Source organism: Ornithorhynchus anatinus, chromosome 7, assembly GCF_004115215.2.
Source record: "Ornithorhynchus anatinus isolate Pmale09 chromosome 7, mOrnAna1.pri.v4, whole genome shotgun sequence".
In the NCBI taxonomy this organism is placed as follows: domain Eukaryota; kingdom Metazoa; phylum Chordata; class Mammalia; order Monotremata; family Ornithorhynchidae; genus Ornithorhynchus; species Ornithorhynchus anatinus.
In genome coordinates, this window is record NC_041734.1 from 41,658 (window position 1) to 64,115 (window position 22,458).

General features: G+C 51.6%; 1 protein-coding gene across 1 annotated transcript; it reads left to right on the forward strand.

Annotated features, from left to right (window-relative positions):
• Nucleotides 1–1,080: 1,080 nt before the first annotated feature.
• Nucleotides 1,081–22,072, forward strand: IMPA1 (inositol monophosphatase 1). The gene is made up of 9 exons (XM_029069608.2): nt 1,081–1,161; nt 7,898–7,985; nt 9,892–10,025; nt 10,760–10,864; nt 12,320–12,365; nt 15,751–15,859; nt 18,411–18,519; nt 19,510–19,661; nt 21,089–22,072. The coding sequence occupies exons 2-9, from the start codon at nt 7,923–7,925 to the stop codon at nt 21,205–21,207; spliced, it is 837 nt and encodes a 278-aa protein (XP_028925441.1). The 5' UTR covers nt 1,081–1,161; nt 7,898–7,922; the 3' UTR covers nt 21,208–22,072.
• The last annotated feature ends 386 nt before the right edge of the window (nt 22,073–22,458 follow it).

Consider the following 22,458-nt stretch of genomic DNA (forward strand, 5'->3'; position numbering starts at 1 on the left):
ACAGGGTCATCAGGTTGTCCCACGTGAGGCTCACAGTTAATCCCCAATTTACAAATGAGGGAACTGAGGCCCAGAGAAGTTAAGTGACTTGCCCACAGTCACACAGCTGACAAGTGGCAGAGCCGGGATATCAACTGAGCTAGTCCTCGCCTTGCCCAGGCCCCCCCGCCCCCCGCAATGTGACGCAGACTCCTCCAGAGGCCTTCCCCGAATACGCCCTCATTTCCTCTTTTCCCCCTTCCCTTGTGCGTCATCCTCGAACTTGGATTTGTACCTTTTCTTCACCCTTTCCTCAGCCCCGGAGCAGTTAGGTACACAGCCATCATTTTTTTATTCATATTCAGGTCTATCTCCCCCTCTAGACTGCGAGCTCGTAGTGGGCAGGGAACGTGTCTAGCAATTCTGTTGCCAAGTCCCGTCTTGGCGATTGCATCTGGGGAAGCGGCCCCTCGAAAGTAAAATAGAGCAGCAGGGTGGCCGGGTGTGGCCGTCCCACTGCAGAGGTAGCTGGGCGAACCACGTGCCCTGCGAACCAAAGTGGAGGCAGGGCCGGGGCCCATGTTCCACCACCTCCATAGGAGCGGCGGGCCCAAGCCCAAAAGCACAGGCCGGGCGGCGTGGCCACCGCTCTACCGTGAGCCCCTCATTGGGCAGGGCAGGGACTGTCTCTATCTAGAGAAGCTGCATGGCTCAGTGCAAACAGCCTGGGCTTAGGAGTCAGAAGTCATGAGTTCGACTCCGGGCTCTGCCACTCGTCAGCTGTGTGCCTGTGGGCGAGTCATTTCCCTGAGCCTCAGTGACCTCATCTGTACAATGGGGCTTAACTGGGAGCCTCACGTGGGGCAACCTGATGACCCTGGATCTCCCCCAGCGCTTAGAACAGTGCTCTGCACGTAATAAGCTCTTAACAAACACCAACATTGGCCCTTTCTGACCCGCCTGGGGGAGAGAAAAGGCTGCCGAAGCCGGAGGGCGACCGACTCCAGGCCTCTGGGGCGGGGGCGCGCGTCGGGAGCGCGCGTCGGGGGCCCAGCCTCCCAGGCCAGGAGCCGCGGCCCGTGCGCCTGGCGGACGCGCGCCCCCGCGCCCGACGGCTCGGTCCGCGCAAGCGCAGAAGCACCCGGAACAGCGCCCCTCGGCTGAGGCAGGCGGTGTGTGGAGGTACGTGCGGGGATGGTGGCGGGGGGAGGAAGGGGGGGAGAGGGAGGGCGCTTCCCGGGAAGCGGCGGAATCCCGGGGACGCCGCCCGCCCCTGACACGGAGACGGCCTCGGTTTAGAGCCGCTCCATCAGCCCGCGGGTTCCCTCGGATCCTGTGGTGGGGGGAGGGCGGCCAAGAGGGAGAGGAGCCGGTGAAGCTGGGCGCATGCGCGGCGCGAAGAGGGGGGGGGGAAATGAGCTCGGGGCGTATGCGCGTCGCGAAGGGGGGAGGAATGAGTCGGGGCGCATGCGCGTCGCGAAGGGGGAAGGAATGAGTCGGGGCGCATGCGCGTCGCGGGGGGAGGAGGAATGAGTCAGGGCGCATGCGTGTTGGGAGTTGAGAGCGGCCGCGAGGCGGGGGCGGGGTCTCACCTTAAGAGAAGGAGGCCTGCCGCACACCCATTCATTCATTCATTCATTCATTCATTCATTCATGGCTTATTGTGTGCACAGCAAGGTAACACAGCAATAGAGTGGCAGTCCCTGCCCACACCGAGTTCACCGTGTAGAGGTGGGGAGACAGACATCAATACAACAATAATAATAATAATGATGGTTTAATAGGGAAGCAGCGTGGCTCAGTGGAAAGAATCCGGGCTTGGGAGTCAGAGGTTAGGGGTTCGAATCCCACTCTGCCAGTTAGCAGTGTGACTGTGGGCAAGTCACTTCACTTCTCTGGGCCTCAGTGACCTCATCTGTAAAATGGGGATGAAGACTGTGAGCCTCACGTGGGACAACCTGATTACCCTGCATCAACTCCAGCGCTTAGAACAGTGCTCTGCACATAATAAGCGCTTAACAAATACCAACATTAATTAATTAAGCACTTACTATGTGCTGAGCACTGTTCTAAGCGCTGGGGTTGATACAGGGTAATCAGATGGTCCCATGTGGGGCTCGCATTTTTTAATCCCCATTTTTACAGATGAGGTAAGGGAGGCACGGAGAAGTAAGGTGGCTTGCCCAAGGTCACACAGCAGACAAGTGGCAGAGCTGGGATTAGAACCCACGACCTCTGACTCCCAAGCCTGGGCTCTTTCCACTAAGCCATGCTGCTTCACAAAAATGATGATGGCGTTTGTTAAGCGCTAAACTGTGTGCCAAGCACTGTTCTAAGTGCTGCGAGGGTACCAGGTAATCGGGTTGTCCCACAAGGGGCTCACAGTCTTAATCCCCATTTTCCAGATGAGGTCACTGAGGCCCAGGGAAGTGAAGTGACTTGCCCAAAGTCACACAGCTGACAATTGGCGCAGTGGGGATTAGAACTCATGACCTCTGACTCCCAAGCCCGAGCTCTTTCCACTGAGCCACAAATAAACATCAGTACAAATAGATAGAACTACAGATAGATACCTAAGTGCTGTGGGGCTGGGAGAAGGGGGAAAAGCAAAGGGGGCGACTCAGGGCGTGGGAGATGAGGAAAAGGGGGGCTCAGGCTTTGAAGAGGGAGCGAGTCATTGGGGGATTTGGAGAGGGAGGGCGACCAGGCCAGAGGCAGGACGCGGGCCAGGGGTCGGTGGCGAGACAGGCGAGGCGGAGGCCCAGGGAGAAGGCTGGCACCACCAGAGGAGTTAAGTGTGCGAGCTGGGATGGAGAAGGAGAGAAGGGAGGTGAGGTGGGAGGGGGCCAGGGGATAGAGAGCTCTAAAGCCAATGGTGAGGAGTTTTTGTTTGATACAGAGTACAAAATTGTAAATGCTCTTCCCACTTCTTCTTTCATCTCAACCCCAGAGCACTGCGGTACATATCTGTTATTTGTTTACTTATATTAATTATATTAAGATCTTCCCACCCCCCCAGACTGTAAGGTCGTTGTGAGCAGGGATGTGTCTGTTTGTTGTTCTAGTGTACTCTCCCAAGCACATAGTATAGTGCTTTGCCCACAGTAAGCACTCAATAAATATGAATGAATGAATGAATGAATGAATGAATGAATGAATGAATGAATGAACTTCTCATAGGTGGTGTTTGGGGCCGGTGCCTGCAGTTCACACAGGTGGACCAAGAAGGCTTTCAGCCCCTCTAGACTGTAAGCCCGTTGTGGTTATGGAATATGTCTGTTAATTCCTTGGTTGTGCCCTCTCCCAAGTGCTTAGTGCAGTGCTTTATAGAGAGTAAGAGCTCAATAAATACCATTGATTGATTGACTAGGAGTCAGTCAATTAATGGTATTAAGTGACTGATTATACTGTACAAAGCAGTGTAGTAAGCACTTGGAAGGACACAATACAGTAGAGCTGGTAGAAACGCTCTGCTTCTCTCTCCCCCTTGGGGGAACTCACTATCTAAAGCAGTTTTAGCACATTCGCTGGGAACACTGAGTCAAAAGCGATGACAGTTGCGTTCCCGCAGAATTTCAATCAGCGCTATTTATTGAGCGTTTCTTCCGTGCAGGGTGCTAATAACCAAATCAGCACCTCTCTCAAGGCAAGGGGATCACGATGGGGTCTAGCCAGCCGCTCCCTGTCCCGAGGTTGGATGCAGGAAGCCCGGGAGAGAAGTGACTAATAATGGACACTCATTTCTTCAGGAGAAAATCCTAGATCGTTCTGCCCACAGTAGGCACTCATGCCGACTTGTTCATTCCAAGCGCTTAGTACAGTCCTCTTCAATCGTATTTATTGAGCGCTTACTGTGTGCAGAGCACTGTACTAAGCAGTTGGGAAATACAATTCAGTAACAAATAGATACAATCCCCGCTTACAATGGGCTCACAGTATAGAGGGGGGGAGCCAGGCATCAAAAGTAAACAGGCATCAGTAGTATCATTATAAATTTATAAATAAATATAAATATGCACATCGTTAATAAAAATAAGCAGAATTATAATTATAAATATGTATGTACATAAGTGCTTGGGCAGGAGAGAACGCATGAATGAATGAATGAATGAATGAATGAATGCATCTTCAATCCAGCTCTGCCACTTGTCAGCTTTGTGACTGTGGCCAAGTCACACAACTTCTCGGTGCCTCAGTTACCTCATCTGTAAAATGGGGATTAACTGTGAGCCTCACGTGGGACAACCCGATTACTCTTTATCTACCCCAGCGCTTAGAACAGTGCTCAGCACATAGTAAGCGCTTAACAAATACCATCATCATCATCATCATCTTCCAAACGGTTTCCTGATACTTCCCTGGGCTCTGTTGCCCCCTTGGTCTCCGTTGCCCCCCCAGCCTCCACTGATTCCTTGGCCTCTGTTGCTCCAAGCTTCCGGGACAGGGGAAGGGGTAGAGCGATGGTCCAGGGAGATGCCAGCTCAACTCCCCTTACAACAGAGTCTTTAGCAACTGGTCCTATTTATAACTAGGTTTCATTTTTCTTTCATTGTGCAAAATATTTCCACTTCCCTTTCATCTTACACCCATTTTACTTACCTCATCAAAACTTCTCATTTCTGAATTGTTTTTCCGGGTCTCTCCTTTATAATATTCTGAGTTTGCTCTCCATTTTTATCTTCACAATGTGCTTTTGTTTTAAATGTCACATTTTCTCACAATACCCTGTGAGGGAGAGAGAGAGATTATTCTTCTATTTTACAGATGAGGAAACTGGGGCCTAGATAGGTTAAGTTGCTCACCATCAGGGGACTTGCCCTGCTGCCGTCCTGTACGCTGGGTCCGATCTGGTTGGCTTTTTTATTTTTAATGGTATTTGTTAAGCGCTTATAATGTGCCAGGCACTGTTCTAAACAATGGGGTAGATACAAGCTAATCCACTTGGACACAGTACGTGTCCCACCTAGGGCTCACAGTCTTAACCCCCATTTTACAGATGAAGTAACTGAGGCATAGAGAAGTTAAATGACTTGCCCGAAGTCACACAGCAAACAGGCGGCAGAGCCGGGATGAGAACGCAGCGCCTTCCGACTCCGAGGCCCATGCCTTATCCACTAGCCACACTGTTTCCCCTACGAGTAATTAGGCTGGTACCTACCCCAGTGCTTAGCACAGCACAGGGCACGTAGTGAAGACTCAATAAAGATCATCATCGTGATCATCAATTTAAGTAGATTAGACCATCCTTTCCCCCAACTCCCCCTAGAGTGGAGGAGATCTGTGTGGAGGGGGAAGCAAACTAGTGAAAGGGGAGGCAGACCCAGCGAAGGAGATGCCAAACTCACCCAAACCCCGATAACCTCTGCCGGGCCCTAAATAATAATAATGTTGGTATTTGTTAAGCGCTTACTGTGTACAGAGCACCGTTCTAAGCACTGGGGGAGATACAGGGTAATCGGGTTGTCCCACGTGAGGCTCACGGTCAATCCCCATTTTACAGATGAGGTAACTGAGGCCCAGAGAAGTGAAGTGACTTGCCCACAGTCACACAGCTGACAAGTGACAGAGGCGGGATTCGAACCCATGATCTCTGGCTCCCAAGCCCGGGCTCTTTCCGCTGAGCCACGCTGCTTCTCTAAAACCCTCTACACTCACCCAAACCCTGATAACCTCCACCGGGCCCTAAAGCCCTCCAGGTCTTCCCTTCCAGGGACAGACGGGGATTGGGGTTCTGCCTAGCAAACCCCACTTTTATACCCCTTTGGCTGCCACTTTCAAACCAGCACCTCTCTCAAGGCAAGGGGATCGTGTGGAATTTAGCCAGCCACTCCCCGTCCCAAGGTTGGCTGCAGGAAGCCAGGGCGAGACTTGACTCCCTTCCCCCTCCCTCAGCTTCCCAGGTAGACGTGTCTCCCCGTCACCCTGGGAGCCTCCTAAGTCCAACCTACAGGAAGATACTAAGCTTAGAGCTCCAAATAGCATTACTGCAAGTAAAACACATTCGTCAGATAACAAATAGGACAGAATACCAATCCAAAATGCTTTTCCCTTTGCCTCTAACATTTTTCTCCCTTCCCAAAGAATCCTTTCTCCTCTCCTGAAGAGGGACCTATGGCACATGCTCTTCCAGTCCTTTCCCCTCTTCTCTTGAGTGTCCCAGATTCCAGGTTCCCCCCTTCTGATTCCTTCTCTCTGGGTTTACGGCCATCGGGGTTGATCTAATGCCGATCCACGCCCTCGTTTCTCCCCCTCGCTCCTCTGGGGACTTAACCTCTGGACCCCTAACCTCCTGGGTGGGGGAGGGGGGTCCTGACTCTCCGGGGTCCCCTCTCAGTTGCCTCTCTTGCACCCTCTGTCCTTCCAGAATCTCATCCCAAACCTCTGACCGAGAATAGCGGAGGGGCATCTTCCCTTGCTTAAATAGCTTCCCCAACTTCCTTTGCCAACCTGCCCTGTGATTGCATTCCAGCAGGAGCCACCCGATGACGGGTCCTCAATACCTCATCCAATTAGCCCTCTCTCAGGGCCGGGTAAGCCTTAGGAGTGCAACTTCTAGAGTTTTTCCTCCACGCTCCCTCTGAACGTGGGGCTAGTTTGCACGTCGGGACAAGTCTCCCAAGGGGCTCCCGGGACCAAAGAGTGGGGGCTTCTGAGCCAGCCTTGATCACCGCTCCACCCTTGCCCCTGGACAGAATGAAGACCTGCCTTGAGCATTCTTGAAGCTGGCCAGCCCGCTCCCCCTGCCGAGGGGCAGAAGTGGAGAGGAGGGATCCCCTGGGGAGCCGGGGGGAGGATGAAGATGGGGTTGTGGGGAGGAAAGGACGACGACGAGAATGACATCTTTGCAGGCCCCGGTGTTCTCATTCTGTTGCTTGTGGGCCCCCTATAAGCTGGCCCAAGCACTAATATTTTCTAATACTACTAATAATAAGCTAATATTTTCATCTCACCCGCATATAGACCAGAAGTAACGCTTGTCTCACTTGGGTATAGACCAGCGGTAAGACTTCCCTCTCATTCACGTACAGACTAACAGTTACGCTTTCTTTTCACCTGCATATAGACCAGCAGGAACGCTTTCCTCTCACCCACATATAGACCCGGAGTAAGCCTTTTCTCTCATCCCCAAATAGAATGACAGTAACACTCTCCTCTCACCCTCAGAAAGACTGACAGTAAAGCTTTCCTCTCAACCATGAATGGACTCGCAGTAAGGCTTTCCTCTCACCCGCATAGAGACAGGCAGTAACGCTTTCCTCTCACCCACAGAGAGACAGGCAGTAACGCTTTCCTCTCATCCGCGTATAGACAGGGAAACATTGTTCTCACCCACGGATAGACTGGCAGTATGGCTCTCCTCTGATCCGCATCTAGACTGACAGTAACACTTTGTCACTTGGGTAACAGAAGAGCGGTCACAGTTTCTTCTCAAATGCATACAGACTGGCAGTAAGGCTTTCCTCTCACCCATTTATAGACCCTAGGTCATGCTTTCATCTCCCAGCAGTCAGTCGATCGATGGTATTTATTGAGTGCTCAGGAGGTGCAGAGCAACGAGAGAGTACAATACAACAGAATTAGCAGACACATTCCCTGCCCATAATGAGTTTACAGTCTAGAGGGGGAGACGGGCATTCATGTGACTAAATAATTTATAATATATAATTTGAAGATATGTACTAAAGCGCCGTGGGGTTGGGGTGGGGTGGTTATCAACTATCCAAAGGTCACAGCTCCAAGTGCGTGTGTTGTAAGGCTTTCCTCTCACCCACGTATAGACTGAGAGTAAAGGTTTCCTTTTCCCCATGTACAGACCGACAGTAAGGGTTTTTTCTCACCTGCGTATAGACTGACATGAAAGGTTTCCTCTCACCCGTGTATAGAGCGAGAGTAACGCTTTCTTCTCGCCTGCATATAGACATTCGGAGAGAGTCTCGAAGAAGATGGCCGATCCCTGGCAAGAATGTATGGATTTTGCCGTGACCCTGGCGAGGAATGCTGGGCAGGTACGGGCCGGAAGCCCTCCGGATCATCCTGGGAGGGGGTGGGTTTCCCATTCCCGAGCGGTGCCGTATTTCTTTTGATGGTCGGTAAGCTGGCATCTTCCTGTTGCTACTTGACTGCGTCCGTGCTCGTTGCTGCTGTCCCCCATTCTTCCTCCTGCTTTCACCATCTCTAACTAATTTTGGCCTGTCTGCTTCCCCCTTCCCCCTTTGGGAGCCATCTGAGATCAGAGAACCTGTGTCCTGGAGGTGCTGCTGCTTCTGTTGGGATCCCCCGGGCACTTGGCAGGTGCCCAGCACTCAGTAAATACCAATTTGATGGGCTGATGGATGGAACTGTATTTTTCTTTGAGCCTGCTTCCACTGGCTCAGCGGAGAGAGCCCGGGCTTGGGAGTCAGAGGTCACGGGTTCTAATCCCTGCTCCACCACTGGTCAGCTGTGTGACTTTGGGCCAGTCACCTAACCCCCTGCCTCAGTTACCTCATCTGTAAAATGGGGATGAAGACTGTGAGCCCTACGTGGGACAACCTGATTACCTTGCATCTACCCCAGCGCTTAGAACGGTGCTTGGCACAGAGTAAGCCCTTAACGAATACCAACATTATCATTATTATTATGAAATCGATCAACTATTCTCAATAAAAATGAGACCAGTACTTACTCCAGCACATTCCAACTGACTAATTTTGTTTAGGACAAGATGACTCGTTACTGTGCAAAATGAGGTTTAATGATTATAGACTCCTGTAACAATAATAATATTGATGGTATTTGTTAAGCGCTTACTATGTGCCAAGCACTCTTCTGAGCGCTGCGGTAGATACAAGGTAATCAGGTTGTTCCATATGGGGCTCACAGTCTTAATCCTCATTTTACAGACGAGCTAACTGAGGCACAGAGAAGTTAAGTGGCTTGCCAAGGTCACACAGCAGTCAAGTGGAGGAGCCGGGATTAGAACCCACGTCTTCTGACTCCCGAGCCCGTGCTCTTTCCACTAAGCCACAGAGAACCGAGGCCTTCCTCAAGTTGGGACAAATCTGGGCACCCATCTGGCACACCGGGTGGCCTGACCCCACCCCGGGAAAGCAGCGGAGCAGCTGTGGACCCCTCCCTCAGCCCGCAATCCAGAACCATCGCCTCAGCCCTCCTGCTCCATCCCCAAGTCCCGCCAGAGACATTACCTTGGAATAGCCCCGCCTCCAGCTCAGCCAGTTGGCTTATAAGAGCAGGGAACTTTTTGGGTCCGGTTTCAGACCCCGGGGGCAGGGGGCAGGAAAGCCACGGCCCGGGCAAAGTGGGGGCCTGAGAGCCTCCTCCTCCTGGCCAGGTTTTTAATGGGGCTTCTACCTGCCATTTTGGTCACTGCCGGCTTCTACCTGCCATTTTGGTCACTGCCTGCTACTTCCGTGGCTATGAGGCTCCACGGGGCTTCCACTGCCGCTGGTACTTCCCTTCTGCATCCAGCCCGGGCTCCGGCCACCCGGGCGTAGACCAGATGGACCGCACAGAGGGGTTTGGCCGGGCGGCCCGGCGGCCCCCGCTGGCCCGGGTGGCCCACGTCGGGGCCGGTCACAGCCCCGGGAAGGAGCGGCCCTCGGTGTCTTGGGGGCACGAGCCCAACAGAACCGGCCTTTCCCGGGCTCCGTTCTGGCGGAGGGCGAATCGGCAGGTCTGAATGGGTTCCCCTTTGGAGTCCGTCCACAAACCCTCCCGAATGCGGAGCTCCAACGGACAGGTGTCAATCGACGGGTCAGCCTGTCGCCGGTATTCCCCACGCACGGGAAGACGGGGGCGCCGAGGAGCGGCACTGAGCCCCGAGCGGGGGGGGGTGTAGGTCGGCCCACAGGGGACGCTTCGGCGGGTGGCGACCACCTTTCCGCCTGGCTGTGAAACGATCTTCTCTTCCAGGTGGTTTGCGAAGCTTTGAAAGATGAGGTGGCCGTCATGATTAAAAGCTCTCCAGCAGATCTGGTTACAGTCACCGACCAGAAAGTGGAAAAAATGCTACTCTCCGCCATCAGAGAGAAATTTCCCTCTCACAGGTATTTCCCTCCGCCTCTCAGGCGAGTCGGAATCGGCGTCCAATTATCCCCGACCGGCTCCGTTGCTTTCAGACCCACTGCCCCGGGGACCCTTTCCCAGCTCAGGGTGGGTGGACTCGGAACTGAATAATAATAATAATAGTATTTGTTCAGCGCTTACTATGTGTCAGGTACTGTACGAAGAGCTGGGGTGGATACAAGCAAATGAAGTTGGACACGGTCCCTGTCCCATATGGGGCTCACGGTCTCAATCCCCATTTTACAGATAAGGTGACTGAGGCCCAGAGAAGTGAAGTGACTTGCCCAAGGTCACACAGCAGACAGGCGGTGGAGCCGGGATTAGAATCCACGACGTCCTGACTCCCGAGCCCACGCTGTATCCACGGTGCCATGTTCTATCCCCTGCGGTACCGTCTCCCCACCAATTCAGTGCCCCTGGATCCCCTCCCGGCAGCCCCGGGGGCATTCCAGCACTTGGATCACTCTGCCGACTGGCATTTCCCTGAACCCGAGTCAGGTCTTGGCAAGCAGAAGCGGGTTTGCTTGTGCACGTGCACACACATGGTGTTCCTTCTGCACGTCCGCTTCTTTTCTTACCTCGAGGTCCCGTGTGAGGGCACCGGTCCACTCTGCAAATCTAGGATAAAGTTTAGGGTGTGAAGAGAGGCAGCAGTAAGAGGATGGAGACGATCTAAACTGGTTTTTTGGGTGGTGGCTGGGGGTGTGTCCTTCAGTTTCATCGGCGAAGAATCCGTGGCAGCTGGAGCCCGCAGCGTGCTGACCGATAATCCCACCTGGATCATCGACCCCATCGATGGAACCACCAACTTCGTGCACAGGTAGGCAGAGGCGTTTCTGCTCTCTCGGGTTCCAAGCTGGGCCGCACGAGGATCGAACCCGGTGCCGGGCTTCTTTGGAAGTCCGAGGCTGCCGCTGCCCTTGGCCTCGCTCGACCACGGATGCCGATATCCTGAATTTGTTTTTTGAAGGCCACGGCGAGATTGAAAAGGGAACTTAAGACAGAGTTGAGGTGAAGACTGTGGATTCCTGCTGTTTTCGGCGGGATGGGTCGTGGAGATGAGGAGCTTCGCTGAGATTCCCCAACTCCGCCCTGGCTACCGAGTATACCCAGTTCCGAGACGAGAGAGACGCAGGAATTCGGGGTGCCAGAGAGCTCCCTGGTCTTTTCTGGATTCCTTGGAGGAGAAGGGATAGGGAGACTCTCAGGAGTCAGCACAGAGGCTCGTGCCAGAAAGGGTGGGGACAGCGCAGCGAGAGAGAGGAGCTAGGAGGAAGATGGAGAGCTGATCGCCAAACAGGATCAGATTTGGTGCATTTCCTCAAACGAGCGGTCTTCCTCTCGGACCGCTAGGTCTCAGCTAGGTCTCAGACCTCAAGTTGAGTAAAGTCCTTGAGAGCAGGAGCCACCTCTTTTACTTCTCTTGTACATTCACATGCTCCTGGTACAGAGCTCTTCCTTTGGTAAAGGCACTAAATATATGCTGATAGTGATGACGGTGGAAAAAAATGGCTTCCTAGAGAATAGACTGTAAGCCCGTGGGTAGGTAACGTGCCCATCAACTCTGTTATACTGTAATCTCCCAAGCACTTAGCCCAGAAATCTGCACACAGTAAGTCCTCAATAAATACCACTGAATGATATCGGTAAAGTCAGTCCTTGTGGGCCCCTGCCTCGTTTGTTCTTTCCGTTCCCCTCCCTGCACTCCCTTCGTCCAACCCTTTCCATCTGGAGCTCCTCTCCCCAGTCGGCCCATCTTCCTTGCCAGTCTCCAGTTCGTCAATCAATCGATCGGTCCATCCATCCATCACTGGTATCCGTTTAGCCCCTACTGAGTGCACGGCCCTGTAGTGCGTGCTTGGAGGACCAACAGAGGCACTAGGCTCGTTCTATGAAGGAGCAGCTTACACTTGCCCCAGTAGCTACTGGACATGAAACAAAAGTGATGTCTGCATCCTTTCCCCCTTATGGGAATGCTGTGTCCAGGACTCAGGGATATAGAACATTTGGAGGCCAAGGGCTGGGATAAGAACCTGGAAAGTTCAAGAGACAGTTAATACGTTATACTTTACCAAAAGTTTAACTGGGATCTTTGCATGGCCTACTCATATTTAGTGAGCATGTCTGCATGTCTAGAATACAAAACAACAAAAGTATTACTACAGATTTTTTCAATTTTAAATGATATATTTTTGCAGAATCTTTCAAGATGTACAAATGAAACAGGATGTGTTTTGGGGGGCATTTTTTGGCTAATTTGTTATTTTTTTTTAAGGTTTCCATTCGTAGCTGTGTCGATTGGCTTTGTCGTGGAGAAAAAGGTACATATATTAGTTACTGGTTAGTGAAAGTTATTTCAAATTACTATCTCGCGTTTCCTCTTTCCTTTATGTAAGTGTGCCATCATTTAGTCATTTGGGGGCCCTAAGGGTGTGTGACTATGAGAGTGGGTGTCATTTTTTTTATGATACTTATTAAGTGCTTACTATGTGCCAGCTACTGCACTGAGTGTTGACTAAATAGAAAGTAATCAGGTTGGATCCAGTCCCTGTCCCACAGGAAGCTCACAGTCTAAGTTGGAGGGAGAAGGATTTAATCCCCATTTTACAGATGAGGAAACTGAGGCACAGAGAAGTGAAGTGACTTGCCCAAGGTCACGCAGTAGGCAAGTGATGGAGCTTGTTTGAGAGCACAAGACCTTTAACTCCCAGGCTTGTCCTTGGTTTATTAGCCCACACCGCTTCATTATTATTATTATTATTATTATTATATTTGATAAACACTTGCCATGTGCCAAACACTGTTCTCAGCACTGAGGTAGCTACAAGTTAATCAGGTCGGACACATTCACAGTGTAAGTAGGCGGGAGAACAGATGTCTGTGAGGGTGTGGATGTGTGTGTGGGTGTGGACACGTCTGCAAACACATAGTGTGGCCAAGTGGCTAGAGCATCGGCCTGAGATCCAAAGGGACCTGGGTTCTAATCCAAATCCCGTGATTTGTCTGCTGTGTGACTTTAGGCATGTCATTTCACTACTCAGGCTCTCAGTGACCTCATCGTAAAATGGGGATTAAGACTGTGAGCCCCATTTGGGACATGTGTCCAATCTGATTATCTTGTATCTGCCCCAGCATTTAATACAATGCCTGGCACATACTGAGCATTTAATAAATACCATTAAAAAAAATCTCAGTGGCATTTGTTTTGAAATCGTCGGTAGAAATAATTCTCTAGTGTTTTTCTCACAATTGAAATTTTTCAGTATTATTATTGGGAAAGCCTGCAATTTCTTTAGTTGCAAGCAAAGCGGCCCAACCTCTGGATCCCCGTGGGTCTTTTGAATATGGTGTGTTGGGGGTGAGAGGTACTCTACCCCTCCAATGCCATTCCCCCTTGGGCAGTTGGCTGCGTCCTGCCTGAACCTCTTGGCCTCTGCCGCCTCGGGGAGAGTGGGCGTGGAAGGGGAAATCACACGAGGAATTTTCAACCTCGGGGAACTGGTCCCACAACACAGCCCCGAGTCTCTCCTCCGATGTGACATCTCTACGGCCCCCAGCTCCCACTCTTCTGCTCCAGGTCCTGACAGTCTTCTATGAGGCTCACAGCTCCCGCACCTCGGCCCTAGGTCCTGATTCCAGTCAGTCAGTCATACTTATTGAGCACTTACTGTGTGCAGAGCACTGTACTAAGCACCGGGGAAAGTACAATAAAACAATATAACAGACACATTCCCTGCCCACGATGAGCTTAGAGTCCAGAGGACTCCACTATATCATTGCTGCATCCCCCAGCTCCCGCACTTCCACTCTCCATCCACCAGCTCCCACGCCTCCGCTCCAGGCCCACTCCGCCACATCATCACCGCAACCCCCAGCTCCGCACCTCATCTCCCAGCCCCACCGCCTCCAAATCGTCGTTCCGGCTCCCAGCTGCCGTACCTCAGCTACGGGTCCCGATTTGGCCATGTCATCGCTGCATCCCCCAGCTCCCGCACTTCTACTCCAGGTCCCAGCTGTGTCTTGTCGTCGCTGTGGTTCTCAGCTCCCGCATCTCTTAACGGTGGGGAAGAAACTCCTGGGAGCCCAATGGGCTCTCTGATGTGTCTGAGCCGGCACGGTGACCCGGAACTCACCCTCGGGCCCATTTCGGAGCTCCTCCAGGAGGTTCAGGGCCCCAGGGGAGGGCAGGGACACCGAGGAGCCACAGAAGGCACCGTGGGCCCCAGCGTCAGGGTCAGAGCCCGGGGCCGAGGGCCGGAGAGGCCGGAAGCTGGGCCGGCAGCGGGCCCCAGAGGGGACCGGCAAGGGACTTGGGAAACCTGGCAGATCCAAGGCAAGGGATTTTCATGTCAATTCTCTTGTATAGACCATATGATGGATTTCTCCTTCCTAGGAGGGAAACCTCTCCTAGGAAAAGAGAGAGATTGAGAGAAAGAGAGAGAGACTCTCCTCCTTCCCCCGGCCTTGCTTTCTGCCCGGTGAGAACCTCAGCCTTAAATGGGCAGTCAGGTGACGGGAAGAAATTCTGTTGACCAAACAGGACTCCTACTCTGCCTACTAGAAGCCGTGAGGCCGATCCTTTGAGATTTTGTCACATAGTCTTTCCTGTCTCACTGGTACCTGTCGGGGAAAAAACACTCATCTGTGCCAGGAAGAGCCTTGACACCTTTGAGACCCATGGTTACCAAATGTTTGACACTGGAGAAGTGCCTGGAGTTACTAGGCTATGACTTTGTCAGAGCGTTATCTGGTTCTGTTAAGAAGGTTATTGAAAGTACATCTCTCCAGCCCAATATTGTTTAGAATGACAAAAGATCTAAATCATTTAATCAAAGCGTGCTAAACTCATCCACTTTTTGATTTTGGATAGAGTTCCCAGAGTCCGAGCACCTACTGTTTGCAAAGCGCCGTACTGGGCGTCTACTCCGCGAAGGGCACTGTACCGGGCACCTGCCGATAGCATCCCTGTCCACCAACTTAATGGCACCTGCAACCCAATAACCACCTCTAGTTCTTACGTATTTGTTTCTGTTCAGTTTGCGAGGGGATCACTCAATCACTCGGTCTGATTTCACTGTTGTAAATCGTTTGATGCCCGTCTCTCCTCTTAGAGGGTGAGGTCCATGTGGGCAGGGGACTCGTCTCCCGCTTCAGCCGTTCCACCTCATCTGTAAAATGGGGATGAAGACTGTGAGCCCCACGTGGGACAACCTGATTCCCCTGTGTCTACCCCAGCGCTTAGAACAGTGCTCTGCACATAGTAAGCGCTTAACAAATACCATCATTATTATTATTATTATTATTAAGTGGTGCCGAGAAGCAGCTTGGTCTAGTGGAAAGAGCCTGGGCTTGGGAGTCAGAAGGACCCGAGTCCTACACCCGGCTCTGCCACTTATCAGCTGGGTGACTTTGGGCAAGTCACTTCGCGGCTCTGGGCCTCAGTTATCTCATCTGTAAAATGGGGATTAAGACTGCGAGCCCCATGGACCGGGTCCAACCTGATTAACTCGTATCTACCCCAGCGCTTAGAACAGTGCTTGACACACAGTAAAAGCGCTTAACAAATATACCATTAAAAAAAGGGCTTGGGGCTGCGTACTGCTCTCAGTAGGTTCTCCGGAAACCCAGTTACTACAGCTGCTGTTACTTCCGCTGCTATTCCTTCGACGGCTACTGCTGCTGCTCATCTGTGCTTTCCTCTTGCAGATGGAATTTGGAGTTGTGTACAGTTGTGTGGAAGATAAAATGTATACTGGCAGAAGAGGAAAAGGTGCATTCTGCAATGGGCAGAAGCTTCAGGTTTCCAAGCAGGAAGGTACATTTGTCCTGTAGTTTTTGGTAGAAGCAAGGATATTTTCAACAAATCATATGATTCCTTATGCTCTTTTTTTTCTTCCTAAATGATATTTATTAAGCGCTTACTATGTGTCAGAGACTGTTCTAAGCACTGGTCTAAGCTCTTCCTCCCAGAAACACTTGTTGGGGCAGTTTTGGTTTCTGATTATCAGCACAATGCTGCAGGAGTCTAACTCCACATGCTTGTAGCGTGTAGAGACGCCATACTGGGAGGGAGTGGGATCCTCAGATCCAGAGAAGTTCCATTTAAGATCTTCTTCCAAATCATTGCTGTCCTGCACAAGAAAATCTCCCAAAATCAGTTGTCCTGAGCTTTCCAGTTCCCTGGAAGCACCACTCTGTCACGGACCCGGTGAAGAGTCTAGATGCCCTCTAAGGGTGATACCGCTCACCATCTGAACCAGTGGGTCATTCAGAACGGCCAGTTTCATCCCTCACTGTGGGCCACTGACGCGACCGTGAACAGCCCTCGGATGTACAACCCGGTCGCTCCCTGAAAACGTCAACTTAAGACGTTGGAAGTCAGAGCCTGTATACTGCCGGGAGCTCGAGGAGGTTCCGGAACCAAGACCCGTACTCCGTTGTCTCCTAAATCCCCCAGAGGCAAGGACTTAAGGCGATACCGCACCTCTTGGCGTGGCCCAGCGTGGACTCTGGCCTATAGTGGCCCCGTCAGCATGGAGGTCTCGTCGGGGTGGAGGGTGGCCCGGCGTGAAACGAGGACAGCCTGGACAGTGTGTGTAAAAAAATTCAAAGAACAGCGCTGGGTGGGCAAAGGAAAGCAGTTGGCTTGCGAGAGCCAAGGGAGGTCAGATAGCGAGACCTGACAGGAGCCGGGAAGCCGAGCAGAATACACACGGGGGATGAGAGTAAGGAGGGACGGGTGGGCAGAGCAGGAGACCCCCGGGCTGGGAGGCGGAGGAGCGAGGAGAGGAGACGTTTTTCCCCGATCTCCAGGAGGAGTCCCCCGGTACGGTCGACACGCCCACCTCGCCTCCAGCGGGCCAGTGAACTCCTCACCTTCCTCCCGAAACCGTGTCCTCTACCATCACTGTAGATGACGCCACTATCCTCCCTGTCCCTCAAGCTTGTAACACTGGCATTATCTTCGACTCATCTTTCTCACTCAACCTGCATATTCAGTCTGTTACCAGATTCTGTCAGTTTTACCTTCATAACACCTCTAGAATCTGCCCTTTCCTCTTCATCCAAACTGCTACCTCACTGATCCAAGCTCCCGTTTCATGGTGTTTGTTAAGCGCTTATTATGAGTCAGGCACTCTACTAATAAGCGCTGGGGTACATACAAGCTAATCGGGTTGGACACAGTCGGTGTCCCACATGGGGCTCAGAGTCTTAATTCCCATTTTGCAGATGAGGTACCCGAGGCACCGAGAAGTGAAGTTACTTGCCAGGATCACACAGCAGACGAGTGGCAGAGCAGGGATTAGAACCCGGATCCTCCTGACTCCCAGACCCGGGCTCTAGGCCACACTGCTTCTTTTATCCTCTCCCTCCTTGACTACCTCACTGACCTCCTCTCTGACCTTCCTGTCTCCTATCTCTCCTCTCTCCTCCTTGATAGCCAACAGATCATCTCTCCCCCATCTGCAAATCGCTACTCAAATCACATGTCCTCCAAGAGGTCTTCCCTGACAAAGTCTGACCTCCCTTATTGTCCTGGCCTCTGCATCGCCTCTGCACTTGGGTCTGTAATCCTTAAGCACTTTGATTTTCATCCCGCCCTCACAGCACTTATGTTCGTATCCATAAGTACATCGCCGTTGGTCTCTCCATTCTGCGTTGTCTGTGCACTCAGATCTCTGACTTCGGGCATCTGTTATTTGCTCCACAGCACTTACGTACATATCTATACACTATACATTATAAATATTTTGTTCATGTGAATGTCTGCCTCCCCTCTAGGCTTCAAGTTCGTTGTGGGCAGGGAATATGTCTACCAAATCTGTTGTATTGCCTTCTCCCAAACCCTTAATTCAGGATTACAGCACACAGTAAGCGCTCAATAAATCCCATTTATGATGGTGCTAATGAGGAGGATGATGATGCATCTGTAATTTATTTTAATGTCTGTCTCTCCCTCTAGTCTATAAGCTCCTTGTGGGCAGGGAAAGGGAAAGTGACTACCAACTGTACTGGTACTTCAGTTCTGTACTGTCCCAAACGGTCAGTATACAGTGCTGTGCACACAGTAAGCACTCAGTAATTGGTTGACTGAATGAACTGTGGACTTTGGAAATGTAAAAGTCCAGAATGGCCTGGACATTTTAGCAGGTAGGCTGCATTGGAAAAAACTGCAGATTCCTAGTGCATTCAATTCTTCCATAGCATAGGCTTTCACTCGGGGCTGTGGGAAGAGCTCTGCTGGGGCATTTCCAGTCTGGGATGTGAATACCTAGAATGAATCGAGGTATGATGGGAGTTTTCTGAATTGCAAGTACCTCTTTGTTCGAAACTATACTATTTGGATTATTCTCTGTATTCCCCAGATATCACAAAGTCCCTCCTGTTGACTGAATTTGGGTCTTCCCGTTCTCCAGAGACTATGAAAATCGTTCTGTCTAACATGGAGAGACTTCTCAGCATTCCTATTCACGGGTGAGCTCTTTCATCCTACACGAACCTTCAGAAAGTTGTTTTATGAGAATGGCCTCTTCCTTTCTTCGGAAGCAAGAACTTGTCTTTCACAAACCCAAGTGTTGTGATTCCTTCCTAAATGTGTCCTTTAATATTTTCCCCAATTCCACTCCCAAGGTGGAATGATCTCTAAGTGTCTTATCCCTAAGAGTGCTCTCCACACCCTCCCCAGCCAACAGGGAAAACAAGAGTAGCCAAACCGCACTTACCTGTCCAGAGCCGAGAGAAGAGAAGCCCAGAGCCGTGGGGCCGCGGGGATGGGGAGAAGCCAAAAGCCGTAGGGCCGCAGGTCATGGAGAGAAGCGGCCTGGTGTAGCGTCCGGTTTACGCTGGAGGGAAGGCAGCCGAGTAAGAGGAACAAAAGCATTGGAATTTCTTCTTTAACTCCACCTTGGATTTTCCCAAAGGGCTTTCCCATCAGAGATCTCAGTTTAGTGTCGCAACATCCCAATTCACAGCTGAGTAAACCGGAGTCCAGAGAGGTTAAGTGACTTGTCCAAGGTCACACAGCAGGCCCGGGCAGAGCTGGGATTAGAACCCAGCTCTCCTGGCTCCCTCCTCCGGTCCCCATTGCCTCCCAGAGAAGGGCACTGGTGGGCAGGTCCAGACGAGGAGAGGAAATCCAGCCGACACCTAGGAGCGGGCCCTGTTGGGAAGAAGAAGCCGGAGAGAATTCTAAACAAACCGGGCCGGAGTCAGAGGAGTGGGGTATAGCAGAAGGACGGGTGGGAAACCTTGCAGGCCTCTGCATCCAAAGAAGGGAGAAAGATAAATGTTGAAGGTTCAGCAGAAAGGCTGGGAGCCTCACGGCTTGCAGAAAGTAGGGTGCTGCCAAGACCCCAGATGATTTAAAACCCTTTTCAATCCATCTTGGTGGTTTAAACATCCTTCTGAGTGCTCTTTACCCCAACAGAAAGGATCTTGAGTCAACAGCACCACCCTGTGTTTCAGGATCCGTGGCGTCGGCACAGCGGCCGTGAACATGTGTCTGGTGGCGGCCGGAGGGGCGGACGCCTACTACGAGATGGGGATCCACTGTTGGGACATGGCAGGGGCTGGAGTCATCGTGACCGAAGCTGGGGGCGTGCTCCTGGACGTGACGGGTGAGACACGATCCCCTCCACCCGACCCCGGCCTCCGCCCCGGCTCCCACCCGCTACCTGGATGGGAGACGCCTCTCTCACCCGGAGCGATCGCAGAGGGGTGTGAGTTCTGATCCCGGCTCTGCCACTTGTCTGCTGTGTTATCCTGGGCAAGCCACTCAACTTCTCTGGGCCTCAGTTACCTCATCTGTAGAATGGGGATAAAGACTGTGAGCCCCACATGAGAGAACCTGATTACCTTGTATCGACCCCAGCGCTTAGAACTGTGCTTGGCACAGAGGAAGCGCTTAACAAATACCATAATTATTATTATGCAGGTTGACGTGGTTGGTGGAGGAGAATCTTGAGGGTATCCCGTTTTAGAAAAGGACACCGGAAGAAAAAGCACTCTTAATAATGATCGTGGTACTTGTTAAGCACTTACTATGCACTAAGTACTGTACTAAATGCTGGGGAAGGCACAAAATGAACAGGTCCTACTTGGGACTCACAGTCTAAGTAGAAAGGAGAACAAGTTTTGAATCCCCATTTGCAGGTGAGAGAACCAAGGCACAGGGAAGTGAAGTGATTTGCCCAAGATCACACAGCAGACATGGGCAGAACAGGGGATTAGAACCCAGGTCCTCTGACTCCCAGGCCCGGGCTCTTTCCACTAGGCCACGGTGCTTGGCACAAGCTGAAAGCAGTGCAGGCTGCCTTGCACTTGAGCCATTTTGAGTTCCACACATGGCACTCGCGCCCGATTCAGATCTGCAGCATGTCCATTTTGACACCATGACACCAGCCTCCTTTAAGGCAGTAGCTGTGGGGTTGTAGACAGGCGTCAGTACCATCAAGATAAATAGAATCATAGCTATATATACACATCATTAATAAAATACGTAGAGAGTCCCGGGCCTTAGCCTGGGTCAGCCGAGTGCCAGGCCTCAACCTGGGTCAGATGCGTCCCGGATCTTAACCGCGACACTGAAATGGAGGGGTGGAGAGGGAGAGGGAAGTTACTGGCTGTCACGTCTAGATGGGTCTCTCTCCCGGTCAAGTTTTGCTGGCGCAGTGCAGGGTTGAGGGTGCCCCATGGGCACAGCAGGCACCTCCCTCCCTTTCTGCCCCCACCCACCCACCAGGTATGGGGCTACCGGGGGACGTGACCCCAAGGAGCTCTTAATGTCTGTCTCCCCCTCTAGACTGTAAGCTCACTGTAGGTAGGGAATGTGTCTATTTATTGTTATATTGTACTCTCTCAAGCACTTAGTACAATGTTTTGCACAGAGTAAGCGCTCGATAAATGTGAACGAATGAATGAATGAACCCGGAACCCTCCCCGCGTCTTCCCTCGGGAGCCGGGCCTGTGGCTTGAAGCCGGAAACCACCGGCAGGAAGCCGTGGAGTGAAACCTGCATCCAAACTGATGTCTGTTTTTTTTCTAGGGGGACCATTTGACTTGATGTCACGAAGAATCATCGCAGCAAGCAGCAGAGCCCTAGCCGAAAGAATAGCCAAAGAACTCCAGCTAATACCTCTTCAGAGAGATGATGATGATGAGTAGAAACAAGACGCCACGTCGGTCAACCCGTGGATCTTCTGAAATCGCCTATCATTCTCTGCCCACTGGCTTAGCGGAGCAATTCAGAATCAGGTGTATGCCATATTTAACGTGTCCTGCCCATCTCAAGTATATTAGAAGCATCATTTAAGTCAGCCGTTATTGTCAGTGTATGTCTAGAACTCAATTTTACCTGCTACTCGTAGTCAGTGGCAAAATATTTCATATATCTTAAATACGGATTGTCCAGTAGGGTACCCGTGGTGGGAAGCCATCCCAAAGTCAAAAAGAGTGCATAAGGTCATCTGGGCCAACAGCACGTCTACAAAAGAAACCGGTAGCTCCACGTACTTTTTGAAGGGCTTTTTGTACTGGGCTCTGTACTCGCCCGGATGGCCGACGGTTAGCCGTGAACCACACGTTCGGTATCCCACCGGCCCGATGTCCGGAACCTCACGGACTTCCGTGGGGCAAATGGAAGTTATTTGCATTGTGTTTCTGAAAATTGCCATTAGCTCCACCTCAGGCTGGTCCTACCGCAGACTTGCGAGAGAGAAATTATACTGGTCGAGATGTAATTCGAAAGGGTTAGTTTATTATTCTGCCCTGGAGGCGTAAGGGCCAGAGGAGCTTTGGCTGCAAACTCTTGCGTGGATTCATCTGGTGAGATGGAAGAATGTTTCAACAGAGTTTGAAGACCTTTGAAATATTAAAATCACTTTATTTGTGCAGTTGACTCTGCATTTACATTTCTACATACTGTTTTTCTAAACCATAAGCACTTAATACACAATATACTGTAAGATGAGTTTGGGGTTTCAGTTGGTTTTGTTTTCATGAGGAGTAATAAAATGAAGATTTAAATACAGACAGTATTGGTATTTTGACCATCAAAAGCCCATTTTATCCTGACAGGAATCAGAGAACAATGCTCCGGTTGCAGTGAAGTAAAGGGCTGCTTGCAGGCCTGTGGACCCCAACCCCTCCCCCTCCACCCTCTTCCCAAACCCAAACCCGGTCCTCTCCCAGACTTCTCTATCACCGTGGATGGCACGACCATCCTTCCCGTCTCTCGGGCCCGCAATCTCGGTGTCATCCTTGACTCGTCTCTCTCGTTCACCCCACGCATCCTAGCCATTACCGAGACCTGCCGGTTTCACCTCTACCATATCGCCAAGATCCGCCCTCTCCTCTCCACCCAGACGGCTACTTTACCGCTACGGGCTCTCGTTATATCCCGGCTAGACTACTGTG